Below are 20,997 nucleotides of genomic sequence, written 5' to 3'. Positions count from 1 at the left end.
AAAAGTGAAAACAATAGTTTTATATCATACGGTGTTGTGTGGATTAAGTTAGATGATGTATGTGTTTAGCAGAGCACCGGGTTCATTAGTGCTGCTCAATAAATGTAGCCATTTATAATGACCAGTATGAGGATATACCAGGCATTGCTATATTTAAAACAATTTCTGCTAAAATGTACAATCTGTGGTTAACGCTGTACTTGGTATGCAGTTGATGCTGCCTAAACGTTTGTGGAGTAGACTTGAATAGACAGCAGAAATAACTTTTGGCAGAAGGAAGGATACAAAGATACAGTATAAAAAGTACATATACAATGTATCCAATTCTGCTTTTTCATGTGCACAAGACAAAGGTAGCTAGATGCTGTGCCCAGTCTCCAGAACTATGAATGAAAACACATCCAACAAATATTAGCTGCATACTTGTGCCAAACATAAAGGTTATGAATATGACAGGGTCCCTTGTCTCTAAGGGACTTTTAGCTTGATGAGACAGACATGCAAAAAAGGAAATGATAACATGAAGCAGAACAGAATACATGCTTGGGGCTTAATTTAGACTATGGAAATTAGGGGAAGGCTTCACAGAGGATTTGGCATAAAACTATCTGTGGGAACAATATACCAAAGAATTTTTTTTTTTCCCTAGGCTGAATTTTTGTTTTGATTGTATTTGAAACCTGGATATACTTATTTGTCATGGTTTTAGCATAATTAAAGACCATGTCTTTTCCCCCAAATTAAAATAGAAATCACTCCATTTGTATGGTTCTGACTTAGTATGTTATATTTGAAAGAGTTCTCCACCCCCATTGAGGAGCAGGGGTAAATAAACAGATGAAACTATGTCCTCTCTACACTTTAAGGGTCTCATTGGACCCTAATGTGAACTGATATCTGAAGTTTTTCCTGATCAAGTGCTGCCCTTCAAAGTCCAGACTTTAATTTTTGATTTCATTTGGCTTGATTTTTGTGACATAATGAGAGATGGTGGGCTTTAGGTAGAAGGAACTCTGGACTAGGAATCAGTCCTGGCTTTGCTGTTACTAGCTGTCTGCCTTTCGGCAAGTTGCTTTATATTCTAGGTTATTTCCTCATTTCTGCTAGATCCAAAGATTTGTTGTGAGAATCACAATCGGACAATATTTTGGGTAATTTGGGATAAACATAAGGGATTGTGCTGTACACCAACCTGATGGGGTTATGAGGACTTACTGTGAGACCATACTTGCTTGAGATTGCTGAATTTCTTGCAGATGATGAGCTGGTAATGAACCCCAAAGTCTTTCCTCACATCAAGCTTGGAGACATTGTGGAGATTGCTCATCCCAACGATGAATACAGGTTAGTGTCAGACTAGGCTCAAGGGAATTAACTGGGTGATATTTTGCCTAAGGGGCTTGAATGGCAAGACAGCTTTTTGCTTTCGGATAAAAATGTTCCCTCTGCCCTCTAGGATTTGATAAACCAATAATCTTTTAAACAGTGGTCCATTCTTTCTGTTTTTAAAGCTGAGATGACAACTCTGAAAACTCTGGGACGTTTATCCATTTCCTTGAGCACAAGAGCAGAGTTTCTTTGTTTCTAAGGGAATTTTTCTTCCATTGTCCTACTGCAGGTTACAACAATATGTCCAGAATGATCTCTCTGCCTCTTGTGGGGGGTGCAGAAAGCTAATTAGTTACTGCTTACAGCATCCCATCTCTTAGTGGCTTTTTTTTTTTTTTCTTTCCAGCCCTCTGCTCTTGCAGGTCAAGTCACTTAAGGAAGATTTACAGAAAGGTAAGAATTCCATTGCTTTTCTCAAGATTCGCATGCTTTACTGTCACAGAAACTGCAGGAAACCTCTCTCCACAATCTCAGGGAATGAGGGCACAGTATGTCTCTTCTTATCAAATTGTGCTCCCTCTTAGAAAAATGGGCAGATATCAAAACTGCCAAAGAATCTCATGTGTCATCATCTGGTACTGAAGAAACTAGAGTCAGGAGGAAAATTAATCCGAAGAGGTGAAGCTTTAAACTTAACTAAAGTAATAATAATAATAATAATAATGTCGGCAAAACATACTTTCTTAAATATTATGTTTTTGCACAAAATATTTGTTAAGTGCCTACTCTGGATGAGGCTGGGAAAGAAACATGTTGATAGTTAATTACAACACATGCAAGGCACTGTCCTGAAAGCTTTTTGTAATCTCTTTGTCTTCCCACCAACTCTTGAGTGAGACGAATTGGCTTGCCTGAAGTCAGTGAGTGGAGGAGCCAGTGGTGATTCTGCTTACTTATTCTGGATGCAAATCCTTTCTTTTTCCTTCTAATGACTTTACCATGTTGATCAAGGAATTAAAATGTTATGGTAGCAAATAAGGTAATGTCCTAAATAGTACTTAAAGGAAAATAAACCTTCTAATTTGCTCTAAAGGATTTGGTGTCAATTACTTTTTTATATTTCAACTTAATAGGAAAACATTCTATAAAATCCAAATTCTAAGAGTGTCCTTCCTACCCTCCCCGACTCCGTCTCCTACCACCTGTTGTGTTTCTTGTTTACCAGATTTAAAGGCTCATTGAGAAGTTTCTTTCTTCACCACCACCATCACCACCAGTTTATTTTAAATAAGAAAGGATCTCTTCCTCTCTTCTTCTGAATTTTCACAGCTCTTTGACCTTTTTTTTTTAATTGGGGAACAGTGTATTTTTCCAGGATGTCAAGTTGTTGTTTTTTCAATCTAGTTGTAAGGGTCGCAGCTCAGGTCCAAGTCAAATCATTTTCAGTTTAGCTGTGGAGGGCGCAGCTTACTGGCCTATGTGGGACTCAAACCGGCGACCTTGGTGTTATGAGCACCACGCTCCAACCACTGAGCCAACTGGCTGCCCCATTTGACCTTTTTTTGTGTTGCTTCTTAAATTCTTTATTCTCTCTCTGTGTCCTATTTCTGTCTCTCTTTCATCTTTTAATTGTTTGGGCTCAGGTAGAGGCAAAGAATGTGCCTTGTCCATGGCAAAGGGTCAATTGTGTTGCTTGTTGAATGTCTGAGTATTTATAGATTAGAATGTATTTACCTGCTTTTTTGCAGAACATAGTATCTGATCCAGAATTCTTCTCTGTTCCAGAAACTATCAGTGTGGACCAGACCGTGACCCAAGTGTTCCGTCTAAGACCTTACCAAGATGTGTATGTGAATGTGGTAGACCCTAAGGTATGACTTTGTTCTAGACTTGCGTGTCTTTGGAGATGATTCGCAACCTTCCTCAAGTTTAGGTCTCTAAGGAAACAGTGAGTTACTTAAGTATAGTGTTAGACTATTAAATATGTGGTCACGTGTAGGTCATTTATTTTATAGGTAGTACCGTGTTTCCCCGAAAATAAGACCTATCCGGACTATCAGCTCATAAGACTGGGTCTTACATTAATTTTTGCTCCAAAAGACGCATTAGAGCTGATTGTCCGGCTAGGTCTTATTTTTGGGGAAACGGTATGTAGGTTGCATCTAAAACCCTCCTCACTTTTTTAAAAGCTTGTCCTAAAAAGATTTTGTGTGTGTATATATATATGTATGTCTGTGTGTGTGTGTGTGTGTGTGTATATATATATATATATACACACACACACATATATATATTTTTGTGAAGCTAAATGTAAAATTTCTATTAAAATACTAAAATTTCTTTATTCTCATTTTTCTTGTAGATGATGCTATTATAGGTAAAAAAAATCATTGTCTAAAAGATATTATTGACATTATGGAGGGAAATAAAGACTAAAACACAGAATTAGTCCTCTGGTACTTTTTGAACTTAACCATGATACAGCTGCTGTAGCATCTATTACAGACTTATCATTTGTACTCAAAAGCCTTCTTTGGCAGGATAAAATTCTATTTGTCTGGGTTCTGTTGTTGAATGGTCTTACAGTAGTTCTTTTTTGCTAAAAGGTTTGTCCATAATGAGTGGGCATTATCCTATGACTATAAAGTGTGTAGAGAGATATATTTGATTATCCCTTTCAGGATGTGACCCTTGATCTAGTGGAATTAACCTTTAAGGATCAGTATATTGGCCGTGGGGATATGTGGCGACTAAAGAAAAGTTTGGTAAGATATGATTTTGAAAAAGTCTGTTTTTCCATTATATTAATAATCCTGTTCATCTTAAAAATGAAAAGATCTAGTAGGGAGAAGAGTTTAAAATAATTCCAATTCCAGCATCACAATCATTTTAAACACTTTGTGTATCTTCTTCCATTCTCTTTTTATAATTTTTTTGAGCTTTTTTTTTTTGGCTTGGTGATTGTTGGTGATTTTTACTCTGCATTTTTGGTTTGAATATGAAATTATAATATTACTTTATATTTGAATGGGACTTTAGTTTTCAGATTTCCACTTGATCTCATTTGCCCCTCACATTTCCTTGTGGACAGGTATTTATTACCCCTAATTTATAGATGTGAAAACTGAGATTGAGAAGGTAAGTGATTAGACAAGGCTGGAAAGCTAGTAAGCAGTTGACACTGGACTAGAATCCAGGTATTGTCTCTTCCAGATCAGACTGCTTTTGCTGTACCCTCTTCCCATTTTCCTTATTTATTTACTTTAAAGCACATTTTCCACTTAAAATGATGAGTTCATCAGAACTGTGAGCTGGTGCTGAAAATTCTCCTTATTGGACTTACTAAGTATTGTAAAACAACAAATTATAGATAGAATTTCCAAACAGGATATTTTCAGGAAAAAAGTATCTTTGCTCATTTTTGATGGTGGGAGGATTCCATTTTCTAAAATGAGAGATAAAATGAAAAATAAATGTTCTATATTTTAAATGAGTATATAAATGTAGGTGTATATGCAAACATATGTGAAGATAAGTATATTGGTGAAGCTGAGCACTTATCCACCTGATTTTTACTGTTGTCTATACTTGCCAAAGTCTTAAGAACTTACTGTTATACCTGTCCAAGCAGGTATTCCTATGGGGTCAATCTGTTACTCCCATGTTAATTGAACTTCAGGTTGTTAAAAGAGATTAGGAAGCCAGGGCAGTTTCTTTGTGACCTTTTATAGCCTTGATGTGTTGTTGAATCTCTCTCTCTCTTCCCTTAGGTCAGCACATGTGCCTATATCACTCAGAAGGTGGAATTTGCTGGCATCAGGTAGATAGTACATCACTTTTGACTTACCTGCTACATAGTAAATGGGTGTAGGATCTAATGCAGTAACTGGGCTACAGACAGCATTGGAGATGTATGAATGTCCATATAATCAAATGCCCAGTAGCTTAACATGTTAGATTGTTGTAGTTGAAACAAACCAGAAAACCCCAAAGTACGTTAGAATAGTTTTAAGATGAGTGGGAGTTGCTGAAGCCTCCTGGTATTTTGTAGACGCAATAGTTTTAGAACTGTAAATTGCTTTATTTATTTTTTAAGATTTTTGTGAAAATATAATTATATATAGTATTATATTAGTTTCTGGTGTACACAGCAGTTATTCAATATTTAAAGAAGTGATCACCATAAGTCCAGCAACCATCTGACACTATACCATGCTGTCACAATATTATTGACTGTATTTCTTATGCTGTATATTATATCCCCATGACTTATTTGTTTTATACCTGGAAATTTAAAACTCTTATTCCCCTTCACTTTTCCCCCCTTTTTAATTTTTCAATTACAGTTGACATTTAATATTATTTATGTTAATTTCAGGTATGTAGCATAGTGGTTAGACATTTATATAATTTGAGAAATGATCCCCCTGACTGACGAGTCTAGTACCCACCTGGCACTATATATAGTTATTGCCATATTATTGACTATATTCCCTATGCGCATAACTATTTTGTAACTACCAATTTGTATTTCTTAATGCCCTCACCTTTTTCACCCTGCCCCAACCCCACTCCTGTCTATCACCCCGATAGATCTAGTACCCATCTGCCACCATACATAGATATTACAATATTATTGACTATATTCCTTATGCTGTACCCTACATCCCTATGACTACTTTGTAACAACCGATTTGTACTTCTTAATCCCTTCCCCTTTTTCATCCACCCCTAACCCCTTCCCATTTGGCAACCATCAAAATGATCTGAAGTGAGTCTCTTGTAGGCAGCATATGTAAGGGTCTTGTTTTCTTATCCATTCAGCCACTGTGTTTTTGATTGGAACATTTAATCCATTTACATTGAAAGTAATTATTGATAGATATGTAGTTATTGCCATTTTATTCATATTTTTTATCTTTTTTTTTTTTCCTCATCTTAAAGAAGTCCCTCTAAGATTCTGTGTAATACTGGCTTAGTGATGATGAATTCCTTTAGCTTTTTCTTGTCTGGGAGGCTCTTTTTCTGTCCTTCAATTCTAAATGATACTGTGTTTACCCGAAAATAAGACCTAGTCAGACAATCAGCTCTAATGCGTTTTTTGGAGCAAAAATGAATAAAAGACCTGGTCTTATTTTACTATAAGACCGGGTCTAGTATACTGTACTGTACTGTACTATACTATACTATACTATACTATACTATACTATACTATACTATACTACTGGATCTTATATAACAAAAGACCCGGTCTTGCTCCTGGGTTGTGTCCTGGGGGATGTGGATTTGGCATTTGCATCTGTCTGTGGAATTTCTCTGTTGAACCAGTAGAAAAGAGAAGAGATGCTGCCTCAGGGTGTTCTCAGTTCCTGTTTGAGTAAGGGCTTATTTAGGCTTAGCAAAGGTCAAGATTGCATTCTCTCTCTCTCTCTCTCTCTCTCTCTCTCTCTCTCTCTCTCTGTCTTTCTCGCTTTCTCTCTTTCTCTTTCTCTCATTAAAAAACCATTTCCATAGGAATAATAACTTGTGCAGTTTACCAAGTCCTCTCATTTACAGTCTTTCATTGGGTCCTCCCAAGAGGTCTAGATGATGGACAGGGCAAGGTTCTTAACCACATTTACTGAATTTTTCAAAAAACTGAGGCTTAGAAAGATTATGACTTGACCTCCACAGGGAGTGGAGGCACAAGAATCTAAGCCCAGATTTTGTAATACCATTATGTCTGTGCGTACCAGCAGAAGGTGGTTGAGTGAGCGCACTGTAAATGAGCGCACTGTCAATTAACCAGTACTTCTGGTTAATTTGGTCTTCGGTAGCCTGTATGCAGGGTACTTCCTGCTAATAGATCTCATAGATCTTGGGCACATTCAGTCCTTCCTTATAATGTTAAAGAAACAGAAGTCTCTGCTCAAGTCAGGCTTGCTGCAGTTGTCCACTCACAGACACACTTGGGCAAAGGAAAAACAAGAGGCACTCTTCTTGGTGAAAGCAGAGCTGGAATCCTGAGAAGCATATTTGAAAAACACAGGCTTGGTCCAACCTTCTTTATTTTCCAGATGGGAGGGAGGCCCAGGGAGGCTAATTGATTGTCCAGCGTTTCCCAGGTAGCCTGTGCTGTGACTCATGGTACACAGCGTTTTCCTTGCTTTTATTTTATCTTTTCCTCTTTATTTTTTTTTAAATGAGAACTGATTGTTTAGGGCTAGGCAGGCAACTGTATTGGAGTTGGTAGAAGAGAAAGGCTTGCGTAATTGGTTGAAAGATGATTACAAGGTCCTTGGGTAACAGCTATCACTTCTCTGGGATAACATTTTGTGCTACTATTTTCCTATTGTTATTGTTCTTGCTTATACAAATAGCCACTAGTGCTCTTACCTGATTTTTTTTTACGGGGGGTATAACAGGGTCAGAAAGATTATGGCCTGCAAGCTGGACACTACATCTGTAGTGTCTCCTGCCCCAGCACTGTCCTGAGCAGCTTCCCTGAATTACCTGGTTTAATTCTCAAAACAGCTCTGTAAAGTAGGTGTCATTATCTCATTTTTTTAGATAAGGACACTGAGTGATTTCCCCAAGGCCATTCAACTAGTCAGTGGCACTCAGAACTGAGATAACTGCCTAGACTAATTTCAGTCCAGATTGGTGAGCTCTGGAGGCCATGCTGTTTGTATTATCCATTTCACACCTTAAATAGTTACAGAGGAGAAAACATCAAGCCTTCCAAATGCAATATGAAGTTGCCACGAAAATTATTCAGTAGAATGGCCTCCATTGAATAGAGACCCTGTCCCTTCATGCCTCCTGACTGCCTGTCTTCTAATCCTGATATTAAGGTGGATTTTATTTCTGTTGAAACTCGTATCAAAGCTGGAATTAGCAAAATTGTTCATGAGTACTTCTTAACTGGTTTTGTAACATGGACTCTTTTAAGATTTGACAAAAGCTATAATTCTCTACCCAGAAAAATTTGCATCATTTCAGAAGGTTCATGGGTTCTCTGAAGCCCTTCTTTGGAGCTGCATGGACTCCCCAGATTAAGAGCTCCCATTGTACGTAATCGATATGCTTTAAGAATTCTTGATGTTGTATAATCTGTTCATGGTGCTGTCTGTGCAAGTCTATACCTGGCCAGGTCATTAGGGTATAAGTCAGAGAGGAGAGTAAGCTACCTTGAAGTCATCCGTTTCTTCATGGTTTATGTAAGACTTGTAAATTGTGTATGTATTTCCTTTTAGGGCACAGGCTGGTGAGCTGTGGGTCAAGAATGAGAAGGTTATGTGTGGTTATATCAGTGAAGATACCAGGGTAAGACTGATAACCTGCTTTGTGGTTTTGTTTCCCCATACCATTATGTCTAAGTCCTGAAATCTACAACAAAACAGAGACACAAGCAAAAACTTGATAATCTCATGATGGCTACTGTCTGTCTGCCCTAGTGGGCTATATTGTGATATTATCAGGGACCCCTGAAATTCTAATGTTTTATAGTTGGAGCTCTCTAGTTTGGGGATGATCTTGGTTTTCTTCTTCTGAAGCAGGTCTGTTTAATATCAGACACAGATGTAGTGTTTAGTGTGTAGACTTCCGTGCCTGCTAATACATAGCAAAAGTTAGACTCAGTAGTAGATTGTATTGGAATCTCCGTTGTTCTCTATTCCGGTTGGAAAAATCCAAACTGAACAGCTGTGACTATTCCCCATGCTGGTGAAACCATCCACCTGTTTTCTCTTGTTCTCATCCCCCTGCCTCCCTGGAGAGCAGTGTTTCTCAAATGGGGATAATAGTTCCCCAGGGATTTTTTGCCAGTGTCTGGAGACATTTTTGGTTGTCACAACTGGGGTTGTGTGGAGGATGCTGCTAAACACGCTTCAATGTATAGGACAGCCAATGAAGAATTATCTGGCCCCAAATGACAATAATGCTGTGGGGGGCTGTTTTGTGCATTGTGGGATGTTTAGCTGCAGCATCCATGGCTTCTACCCACTAAAGGCCAGCGACAGCCTCCAGCGCCCTGCTCATGAGAACCAGAAACGTCTCCAGACATCACCAGGTGTCCCCTCAGGGAGCAGAATTGCTCCTATTGAGAACCAATGTCCCTAGGGGTAACCATACCTGATTTTTTTTTTTTTTGTAATTTCCTTGTTTACATAGTAGTTATATATATATATATTACCCTAAATAGCATATTATTTGTTTTGCTTAGTTCGAACTTTATTAAAGTGGAATGAAAATGTATGTAGTCCTTTTTTTTTTTTTTAAGCTAGTCTGTTTGTACTCTATATATATATAATTTATTTATTTTTATTGGGGAATTTGGGGGAACACTGTATGTCTCCAGGGCCCGTCAGCTCCAAGTTGTTGTCCTTCAGTCTAGTTGTGGAGGGCGCAGCTCACCTCCAAGTCCAGTCGCCGTTTTTAATCTTTAGTTGCAGGAGGCACAGCCCACCATCCCATGTGGGACTTGAACTGGTAACCTTGTTGTTAAGAGCTCGCACTCTAACCAGCTGAGCCATCCGGCTGCCCCTCCGGCGGCTCAGCAGCAGCTTGTTGTCTTAAATCTGGTTTTAGAGGGCACAACTCACTGGCCCATGTGGGAATTGAACCAGCAACCCTATTGTTCAGAGCTCATGCTCCAACCAACTGAGCCATCCGGCTGCCCCTCAATACTATATTTTTAATCTATAATTAGGAGTGTGTTTGCTGGTCATAGGTTCCACTTTGTAAGATAATGCCAAATTATTTTTCAAATTCTTTGTATCAGTTTATATACTCCTAGTAGTAATATATATAAAGTCTCTTGGTCTCTTAATAGTTTTTCACTTTTCCCAATACTTGGTCTTAAATTTTCAAAGTTTTTGCAACTCCAGTGGGCATAAATTGGTATTTTATAGTGATCTTAATTTGCTTTTCCCCAGTTTTCTAGAAATTCAGTCTTAAGCATGATGTATAGAGACCATGATAATTTTGTATATGCTTACCTCTTCAGCCTCATTCATTCCTTTATTTAACAAATAATTCGGAAATACCCCTTGTGTGTCAGCTACTGTGCTTTTTTTTAATTTTTTATTTGGTACAGAACAGTATCAGTGAACAACCTTCATTCTAGAGGGGAATTCAAAGAGGGGGAATCCCCATTCCTCGGGGCTCCATGGGTAAACAGTGCAGACCAGATCCCTCCTGGTAGGGAGTTTATAACCTAGTGAGGAGACAGAGGTAACTAGACATCCAGTCCATAAATGTAATTACAGATTATGATGAGTACTTCAAAGGAAATTAACTGGATAATGAGAAGGACTAACTGAGGGTGGTTTCCTTAGTAAACAAATGGGATAAATTAAAAATTCTGAGGAAAACAGGACATTGAGATAGAGAATAACAGGAGATCCTTCTTTATAAAGATGGGCAGTGAAGGCTTCTGTGAGAAGGTGCCAGAAAGGTGAGAAACTTAGCAAGCGTATGGAGGTTGAGGCAACGAGTGTTCCAGGCAGAGGAAACAATTGCAAGAGGCCAGTGTGACAGGAGCACAGGAGATGAGTAGGGAGAATAGCAGTGAGGAGGTCAGGTTCCTCCAATTCACGCAGGGCCTTGAGGGCCATTTGTTCTAAGGACAGTTCGAATCCATTGAAGGATTTTAAGAGGGGGTGTGATACATGAATTATGCTTTTTAAAGAGCACTTAATCATTTCGTTGCATTTTGTTGAACAAAAAACCCAAAATAGCAATGGCAAATTGGTGCTTGAAGGTTAACTTTCATAGGTAGGCAATTCATGGCTGGTATGTCTGTCACAATTATTGGTGATTTAGGGCTCCTCTGTCTTCCTGTTGGGCCATCCTCAGGACGGGGCTTCCCTGATACAGCGAGAGCTGCTGTTACCGCATCCATATTCCAGGCAGAGGAGGTAGAAAGGGAAGAAAGACAAGAGGGGCACATCCTCCAGCCAAGTCAGCTTCCTTTAAGGATACAACACTTCCATTTACATCTTACTGGCCGGAATTTAGTCATGTGCAGCTGCTCACAGACTGGGAGGTGTCTTTTTTTGGGTCTCTTGCCTCCCAGAATAGACAGCTGCCCGTTTCTTAGGAAGAAAGGGCATTGGATAGGCATCCACAGTACTTGCTGTAGTCCCTCTGGCTCTGGTGTAGAGAGTTGTTTGTAGGGGCTAGAACAGAAGCAGAGACGGGTTAGGGAATTTAAAGAAGTGGCATGGACGAGTGGGAGCTGTAACAATGGAGAAATGTGGGCAGATTTGAGCTACATTTTGGGTTAGAGTCCACAGAATTTACTGATAGATTAGATGTGAGGAGTGAAAGAAAGAGAATTGAGCAGCTGGTTAGATAGATGTGGTACCATTTATGAAATGGGGAAGACTGGAGAGGAGACTTTGGAGACATCAACAAGCTCAATTTGTGAGATGCCTGTTGGACACCTGAGTGGAGAAATCAGGGGTGGCAGTTGAGTCTGGAGCTCATTTTGTCACTTCTCCCATGTATCTCCCCCACCATGTCCTAACCTTGGGAACCATTCACTGTTCCTCAAACATGACGCAGTCTCTCTTACCTCCGTGTCTTTGCACAGTCTGCTCTTTCCTACTTGGGAAAGACCCCACCTTTCCCTTTTCCCAAGCCACTCATCATCTTTCAGTGCTAGTCTCAGGCTTTCATGCTTCTGGAAAGCCTTTCTGGTTCCACCAGGTTGGAAGTGCACCCTGGACGTGTGCATATGTTGGCACATATCACACTGTGCTAGATGTTTGCTTGCATGCCTGCCAGCAGACAGCAGACACTTTGTTGGAAAGGAATGTATCTTTTGCCTTTCTATTTCCAAGTTCTCTGGCATGGCTCCTGGCACTTAGCAGTCTTTCAGATGTTTGTTAAATGAAGTTTTAGACATGCTTTCCTCACTCAATAATTCGTGATCTGATTAGGAAAATAAGAGTTTAGTGTATGAAAAGAAACGAGCACTACAAAGTTTAATTAATGGCACAGGGTCCTCTTACTTTAGATAAACTATAATCAGTTCAATTACCTGGTTTTCTAGCCCACAAAAGATTAGAAGTAGCGAACATAACAGGAAAGAGTATAGATGTCCACAACTTATTTTTATATAGAAAAAATAAAGTGGATTGATTGATACATAAAGGGATGGCTAGGTGACCATAGGTAAATGATAAAGCAAATATCAATGAGTATAGGATTTAGGTGGTGGGTATGTGGGTGTTTGCTTTATGATTTTCTTCAACTCTTTTGTATGTTTGAAAATTTTCCTAATAAAATAATAAAAAGAACCCCCAATTTTAAATTAAGAATGGCAATATAAATTGTATTATACAGATATAGCTGTATTTCTACATAAAAAATACAATAGAAAAAGTTCTAACCAGCATTATCGAGAATTTTTCAAAGTATCTTTGAAAGGCATTCAAATAAAGGAAATGATAGATCCACTTAAAAAAGAGGAAAGGCAAACAGCCTAATTGAAAATTGAGCAAATGGTTTGAATAGACATTTTTTCCAAAGAAGATATACAAATGGTCAATAAACACATGAAAAGATGCTCACTATCACCAGTCATTAGGGAAATGTAAATCAAAACCACAATGAGATACCCACCTGAAACCCACTAAGATGGCTATAATAGAAATGAACATTTTTAAAAAGGAAACTGACAAGTGTTGGAGAGGATGTGGAGAAATTGGAACCCGCATACATTCCTAATAGGAATGTAAAATGGTGTGGCCACTGCGGAACAGGTTGGCAATTCCTCAAAAGATTAAACATAGAATTACCAAATGACCCAGCGATTCCACTCTTACGTAGCACCATTATTCAAACTAGCCAAAAAGTAGAAACCACCCAAGATGGCCATCAGCTGATGAACAGATAAATGTAATATTGTATAGCCATACAGTGGACTCCTATTCAACAAAAAAAGAATTAAGTGATTCATGCAATACCATGGATGAACCTGGAAAACATGCTAAGTGAAAGAAACTAGTTACAAAAGGCCACATATTGTATGGATTCCATTTATGTGACATGTTCATAGTAGACAAATGCATAGAAAGTCAATTAGTGCTTGCCATAAGACGGTAGTAGGGAGTAACTGCTAATGCGTATGGTGTTTCTTTTTGGAGTGATGAAAACGTTCTGGAATTAGATAGTGGTGATGGTTGCATGTGAGTGTACTAAAAACCACTGAATTCACTAAAAATGGTGAATATTATGTGAATTTTATCTTTAAAAAAATCTGGACAAAATGAAAAAAACCATTAGGAGGGTAATTTGAATATAACAATAATTGACACTTTTACAGTTTCAAAGTGAAGGACACATTTAAAATTCTAACCAGCGTCAAATGGAATTTTTTATAGTATCTCTGAAAGACTCTTATACAGTAAATGATTTTAAAAATGTAAAACAGACATAACTAAAAATGTCACTGTGTATATTTGTGTACACACACTTTATAAATATGGAATGTGTTAACCAGATCTAGAAAAGTATCTTTTAAATCAACTTAATAAAAAAATAGTTTCCATACAATAAAACACATCCATTGTATATGTATAGTTCCAATTTTGACTAATGTATATACCACAATCAAGTATAGGATATTTCCGTCATCTCAAAAAGTTCGTTTATGCCCCTTTGCTGTCAGAACCTGTCATACACAGGGGCAACCATTGATCGGCTTCTAGCTCTAGAATTATTTTCCCTAAAAAGGTATCTTTTCAACAATAGCTTCTTTAATTATAAGAGCATTGCATGTTGATTATAAAAAATTTAGACTGTATATATTTCTGTTTGTTTCTCTGAAATATTTTGAAATTTAAAAGATAAACAAAAAAAAGCAAAATCATTCATAATGCCCAGAGATGATTACAGTTAATATTTTGAAAGGTATATTTTCTCCGAAGTTTTGTGTTTCTGTGTGTTAGAGAGGGAGAGTGAATTTATCGAGTGTTGTCCGTTATATGCCAGAGACTATGGAAAGCCCTACCTGGAAAGTGCATGGTGACCGTGCTTCTGTCTTTTAAGGAGTGAAGTCTCCAATGAACGAATGGAGTGTCAGAGATTTACATTTTGCTTTCCCACCAAACGTCTTTAGAGCTTGTGGAGGAGGGAAGTACTGGGTAAGGGGCTTTGTGGTAAAGCACACAGGCCCAGAAAAACACTTACATTTTTCCTGCAAGCAGTCTGGGTATGGAGCTGGGGTACGATGGGAATTATTTATTAGACCCAGCAACTCACCAACTGTCATCAGCCTTAGCCCAAGTTCTACTTCCATAATGAGGTTTCCTTGGCCTTCCCAGGTAGATTTGCTGCCCCTTCTCCAATGTTTCTTATAAGAAGCTTCATGGAATGTTTATATATATTGCGGTACTTTGCAATCTTTACCCTCTACGATAAGCTCGTAGAGGGCAGGGACAGGATTTTCTCATGGCCGATGGTGCCAGGGATGAAGCTTGCCTTTAGCAGTCCCATGTCACAGTTCCATCATTGCTCTTTTTGGTGACGTTGGTGGTAAAACAACATAAAATTTATCATCTTAACCTTTTTATTTTATTTTATGGATCTTAACCATTTTTAAGTGTGCAGTTCCGTAGTATTAGTATATTTACATTGTTGTGAAACAAATCTCCAGAACTTTTTCATCTTGCAGAACTGAAACTATATAGTGTTGCTGTTTTAATGCAACGATGTTTTTGTTTATTTCAGGTGGTGTTCCGTTCTACGTCGGCTATGGTTTACATATTTATTCAGATGAGCTGTGAAATGTGGGATTTTGATATTTATGGTACTGTTCCTAACTGCTGGTTGTAACTGCTAATGGGGAGAAGTTTCCGATTTCTCTTAGGTTGTCATTTGCAGTAAGCTCTTGATGTTCTCTAAAGATGCGTCCTGAGATTTTTACAAATCCTCAAATACTAAACCAAATATTTTATATATTTTATATATATAGTGAATTACATGAAATATAGTAAAGTATTAATGAAAAATCGGAATTCTCAATTCTTTAATTCTATAATTACAGGATCAAAAGTCATGGAGAGAATGACTTTGTGGCTAGGAACCAACACTTTCTCTGATATCTTTCATTTCTCGTCCTGTCATTCACAGAAATCACCAAGTTTATTTCTTTATTAGAATTACACAATAAGTGGAGCACAATAAAGCTGCTATGAGGTTGTAGGTACTGTGTCCTACACACCAGCCTCATGGTACATGCAGTTCACATTTGTGTTTATCAAAATTATAAATTAATTTTTACTGTGGGTCATCAAGGTCACTCACAAACAGCAGGAACTGAAAATGGTAATTTAGTGAATGCCCAGGGTCTACCAGATCATCTTCTAACAAACTGTAAGCATCATTATGAGAATAATCATATTTAGAAGTTAGATGGTTCGCTCATATTGAAGATACACCATAGTTTTCTATCATCAAAGCTTTTTTAATCTTGCATTTTACCTTGAAGCCATGGCCTCTTACAGAGTGAGGTCAATATTAAATTTTGCTCCATAGAAAGTCTAGGTTGAAACCACTTTTATACATCTGGCTTTTGTGATCTTGTTTTGGGATATAGCAGAACCCACCTTCTCTGACTGTACTGAGAGAAGAAATTGTAAGCAAGAAATAAAGGCAATCCTCGTCCTCTTCTTATTGTTTCTTTTCAGGGGATCTGTATTTTGAGAAAGCTGTGAATGGTTTCCTTGCTGATCTCTTTACCAAATGGAAGGTATGTTTCTTCTTATGCACTAAATCTCACCGAGTAAACATGATTCAATCCAGATTTTTAAAAAATGCGCTATTTCTATTAAGCTGCATTTAAAATCTTAGCTAAAGCCTAAATTGATGAGACTCTAGATTTAAATTCCTTTAATCACCTCAACATGGTAAAAGGCATTTATGAAAAACCCATAGTTAATATCATACTCAATGATAAAAGACTGAAAACTTTCCCTCTTAAGATCAGGAAAAGGATAAGGATGCCTGCTGTCTCTAGTATTCGCCATTGTACTGGAAGTTCTCGCCAGGCCAGGAAAAGAAATAGAAGGCATCCATACTGTAAAACAAGTAAACCTATATTAGAGCTAATAAGTGAATTCAGGACAGTTGCAGGATACTGAATCAGCACACAAAATCAGCAATGAGCAAGCAAACAGGAAATTAAAAAATAAGAAATTAAATTTTATAAACGGGGAAGGAAAAAAGAATTCCATTTACAAGAACATCGGAGAGAATAAAATACTTGGTATGCTTTACCAAAGGTGGTGAAAGACTTGTACACTAAAATCTCCAAAACTTTGCTGGTGAAGGGACAGACTGGCATTAACAGACCTACTAGGAGGCTTCTGTAGTCAACGTGGCTTAAGGATGGTCAGGCCTTTGCGTCTTCCTGCGTAAGGGGTCTGAGGGGAACACAAACAGCAGGGGCTGCAGGAAGCCAGGCCTTCGAGGTGGACTGATTAATGGTCCCCTTGGATCACCTCATGGCCATTTCAGTGTTGGCTCCATGAAAATCTCCATTTCAGGTCTGGCTCTGTGGCCCTTGAGATATCTCCTAACCCAAGATTCTGTGAAAAAAACAAAAACAAAAAACATATATATATATATATATATATATATATATATATATATATATATATATGCGTGTGTGTATATGTATATATAGTTAGATGTAGGGACAAGATATGGCACAAGCCCAGTCATTGGTTTACAAGACTTTGTTCTTAGGATTTGTTTATTTTTTAAAATCATGAACTTGGTTGTAAAGCAAGAACTTGAAAATGAATTAAAATAACTTTCTGTAAACACTCCATTGATTTAATGAAGATTGGTGCAAGTTACTTATTCATATATGCTATTGAACCTAAAGCTGACACTGGCTAGCAGGATCAAGCATGGGAATATATGAGTTTGTCTCTCAGCCCAAAATAGTGCGGTGGTGGAGGTAAGAGCAGTAGTTCTAGTTAACGTTTATTGAGTATTTTGACATAGCAGGTATTATGGTGGTTTACCCATATTATCTCACTTAATTCTCTCCTCCCTATTACGTAGGTAGGGAAAGTACAGCTCTAAGAGATTAAGTAACTTACCCATGATCAATAGCCTATAAAAGCAGAATAACGATTCTAATACTGTTCCATCCACTCATCCAGACCTAGCCTGAGGTCGTAATCCCTGTCCTGTCTATGTTTCTGTAATTCCAGGCCATGTCACCACTGTTGTTATCTCCTCCATCAGTCATGAGTTGAGAGGCTCATATGCCCACACCAGCCTCTTTTTTTAATTTTTATTAGAGAATATGGGGAACAGTGTATTTTTCCAGGACCCATCAGCTCCAAGTAAAGTCGTTGTCTTTCAATCTAGTAGTGGAGGGCGCAGCCATTTTCAATCTTAGTAGCAAGGGTGCAGCCCACCATCCCATGCAGGAATTGAACCGGCAACCTTGTTGAGAGCTCAAGCTCTAACCGACTGAGCCATCTGGCCGACCCACCACACCAGCCTCTGAGAAGGACTTTTCCCTTTACATCACTTATACCAAAATCAGATAAAGATGCCGAGTTGGGAGCACTGGGAGTCCAATAAATTAGGTGACTGATGAAGGTCTTTTTCATAGCACTCTGCTTTTGGTACTGTGGCTTGTATTTAGGAATTCCTGCCATGAAAGATGATAATGTGTCATACAATGTGCAGTATGTTGTATGGCTTATTTGGTGAATGCTGAATTGTATAGTCAGTAAGTACTGTACGAGTGGGTTAGAGATGGGGTTGGTCAGTATAGGCTATTGTCTCAAAGACCCAGGAGGAACTGAAACGGAGTTTGCTGGCTCACTGGTGCAAGCCGAATTGCGTGCTTCCAGAACATTGATCTCTAGACTCCATGGAAGTGTTTATTCTCACTAGTCCTCATCTCAGTCCAAAGGTAATTCATTGCAGCGGCTGTGACTCCTGCATCTCAAGCAGACCCTAGTCCTCATCCTGTGACATTGATAGGATGTGGGCGTGTCTTTGATTGTTATATCTACCACCATCAGTTCTGTTCGTTCCCTAAACCACAGTGAAGCAGCTACAAATACCATGATCCTCTGACACTGGGCTGATCTATTTCATGCCAAATCAAGAGCTGGGAGACTGGGGCCTGTACCTTTTGGTGATTTGCTGTTTTCACTTGCCCCATTCCTGGGACTTGAGGTAACTTGTCGAAGGTCACGTAGTGGTAAGTTTCAGAGCCAGGACTCAATCCAGGTCTGACTCCCAGCAGTGCAGTGTCCACTGCGTTATGCGACCTGCGATTACCTGATGTTATCCAATACTGTACTGCCATGAAGCCTCCTAGAATTGAGAATATTATGTTCATGCTGGGCTGCTTCATGGTGAAGTAAATGGAATAAACTTAAGTTCTCTTTTTCTCTACCCATGCCTAGGAGAAGAACTGTAGTCATGAAGTGACAGTGGTCCTATTTTCTAGAACTTTCTATGATGCAAAATCTGTTGGTGAGTAAGTCTTTCTCCTAGTTATTTTTTGTTAAGCTTCTCACACCCTTATCTCCATCCATTCCTTATTAGTTCCCTTTGCACTGTTCTGTTATGAGGACTGAGCTCAACAGAAAACAGCACAGTGTATGCAAGAAGTCTGTGGGATGTGATTCCTTGTAAAACCGACTTAATAGATATATAATTATATTCATTCATTCATTCATGTGATGCAAATGTTCAGTCCAGAAGAGGGAACAGAGAAACTGTGAGTTTCTCTTTTCAATCTACGTACTTTGCTCTATTTCAGATGAATTTCCTGAAGTAAACCGACCCTCAATTCGACAGGATCACAAGGGACGATTCTATGAAGACTTTTATAAGTATGTTTTGGGTGCTTCACTGTGCCGCTTACCCCCCACTTTTTTCGGTTGTTTCTTTCTTTAAAAAAAATAACCGTAATTTTACAGAGAAGTTACAGAGATAATTCAGAGATCCCATTTCCAGTTTCCCCTGTTAACCTTTCATAACCAAGGTACATTTGTCAAAACTGCAAGAACAGCATTGGTACTTTACTATTCACTAAATTTCAGACTTTTCGCAGATTTCACGAGTTTTTCCACTTACGCACTTTTTTTTTTTTTTTTTGGTTCCAGGAATCTGTCTAGGCTACCACATTGCATTTAGATTTTGCAAACTTTTTATTGTGAAAAATTTCAATCTTGCAGAAAAGAAAAATAATATACCCAACACTTGGATTTAACAGCTGTTATTACGCCATATTTGCTTTATCTGTTTTTTGGCTAAATTTTGTTTTAGAGTAAATTACAGATATTATGGTATTTTATTCCTGTGCATATCTAAAGAATAAGGCATTTTCATATATAATCACAATATAACCACATAAGTTTTTAAGTTTTTATTTTCAATCTCTGTGACTATTGATGTGATTACATTTCTTTGTTAATGTTTGTTAAATGCATTTGACTTTATAGCTTATTATTGCATGATAAATTCTCCTAACTTGGGCAATTCCACCTTCTCCTTTTCTTGAAACCCTGTAGTAGGGTTTCCAGGAGGGAATTCCTGCCCATTCTCAGGAATTTTTTTCGCTTTCTTGTTCCCGAATCCCAAGATATAAACTGTTTTTTGTTCTCCACAATGAATCATTTCCACAAAGTGACGGCTGATACTACCAACCACCTGGGTTCAAGGAGCTGATTTTCCCGATTTCCCCACCAACTTTTCTAGGGATTCAGGAACTGAAAAGTGAAAACAATTCCCTGAGAACGGGCGGGAATTCCCGCCTGGAAACCCTACCTGTAAGGGACCTGACGTCCTGTACGCAATAGTTGTTTGATAACTATTCTGTGATAATACTCCTTTCAGAGTGGTGGTGCAGAATGAGAGGAGAGAAGAGTGGACTTCACTCCTTGTGACCATTAAAAAACTCTTCATCCAGTATCCAGTGTTGGTGCGACTGGAACAGGCAGGTACTGCATCCATGTGATAGAAGGTGCAACAGGGAAAGGTGTAGGATGCAGGCTGGGAGATAGAGAGGTTCATGTTGTGTCTCCTCCAGCGCCGTGTATAGTTAGTTTCTGCTTCCGGTCAGGTTTCCATTTCTGGTCGGGTCCCATTGTTCATTACGTGTACAGTAAAGTTCAATAATGTCCCTACCTCAGGGTGGGGGGGCCCTATGGAGCCAGGCACCTTCCACTTGTTTCTTAAGAGTTCATCTTTCATGAGATGTTTTTCCTTCTCTTGTGTCTTTTGCTTCAGAGGGCTTTCCTCAAGGAGACAATTCTACCTCAGCACAAGGAAACTACCTAGAGGCCATCAATCTGTCATTCAATGGTGAGTAAGGACACCAGCCACAGTGAGTAGGCATCTTGCTTACCTCATGGCTATGAACTTCTCTTTACTAATGTCCAAAAACCCAGATGATGTCCCCAACCCCCTACCCACCCAAATTAATTGAAAGCAATAACTTTTATTATTATTAGCTTCAGGTGTACAAAACAACGTAATAGTTAGACATTTACACCTCTCACAAAGTGACAACCCTCCTCCCCAAACCTACCACCCCTCTGACATCGCACACAGCCCCCATGGTTCCACTGACCCCATTCCCTGCGCTACAGTCCACATTCTGTGAGTTTATATATACGTTAAGCCACATTCGAC

At 38.6% G+C, this 20,997-nt stretch overlaps 1 protein-coding gene across 10 annotated transcripts in view; it reads left to right on the top strand.

Annotated features, from left to right (window-relative positions):
* The window catches only part of DEPDC5 (DEP domain containing 5, GATOR1 subcomplex subunit), a 104,356-nt gene that overhangs the window by 1,796 nt on the left and 81,563 nt on the right, over nucleotides 1–20,997 (top strand). For all 10 annotated transcript variants that reach the window (XM_074321842.2, XM_074321841.2, XM_019754263.3 and 7 more), the window contains exons 3-14: nucleotides 1,257–1,344; nucleotides 1,736–1,782; nucleotides 3,115–3,200; nucleotides 4,011–4,094; nucleotides 5,100–5,149; nucleotides 8,565–8,634; nucleotides 15,049–15,127; nucleotides 16,008–16,069; nucleotides 18,762–18,831; nucleotides 19,121–19,193; nucleotides 20,200–20,303; nucleotides 20,593–20,667. In XM_074321842.2, coding sequence (XP_074177943.2) covers nucleotides 1,257–1,344; nucleotides 1,736–1,782; nucleotides 3,115–3,200; nucleotides 4,011–4,094; nucleotides 5,100–5,149; nucleotides 8,565–8,634; nucleotides 15,049–15,127; nucleotides 16,008–16,069; nucleotides 18,762–18,831; nucleotides 19,121–19,193; nucleotides 20,200–20,303; nucleotides 20,593–20,667 — 888 coding nt within the window. The remainder of the gene's footprint in view (nucleotides 1–1,256; nucleotides 1,345–1,735; nucleotides 1,783–3,114; nucleotides 3,201–4,010; nucleotides 4,095–5,099; nucleotides 5,150–8,564; nucleotides 8,635–15,048; nucleotides 15,128–16,007; nucleotides 16,070–18,761; nucleotides 18,832–19,120; nucleotides 19,194–20,199; nucleotides 20,304–20,592; nucleotides 20,668–20,997) is intronic.

The sequence above is a fragment of the Rhinolophus sinicus genome, chromosome 9, assembly GCF_057876585.1.
Source record: "Rhinolophus sinicus isolate RSI-liver-muscle chromosome 9, RSI-T2T, whole genome shotgun sequence".
Classification (NCBI taxonomy): Eukaryota; Metazoa; Chordata; class Mammalia; order Chiroptera; family Rhinolophidae; genus Rhinolophus; species Rhinolophus sinicus.
The sequence above is the reverse complement of the archived record's forward strand: the minus strand, read 5'-3'. Positions and strand labels throughout refer to the sequence as shown.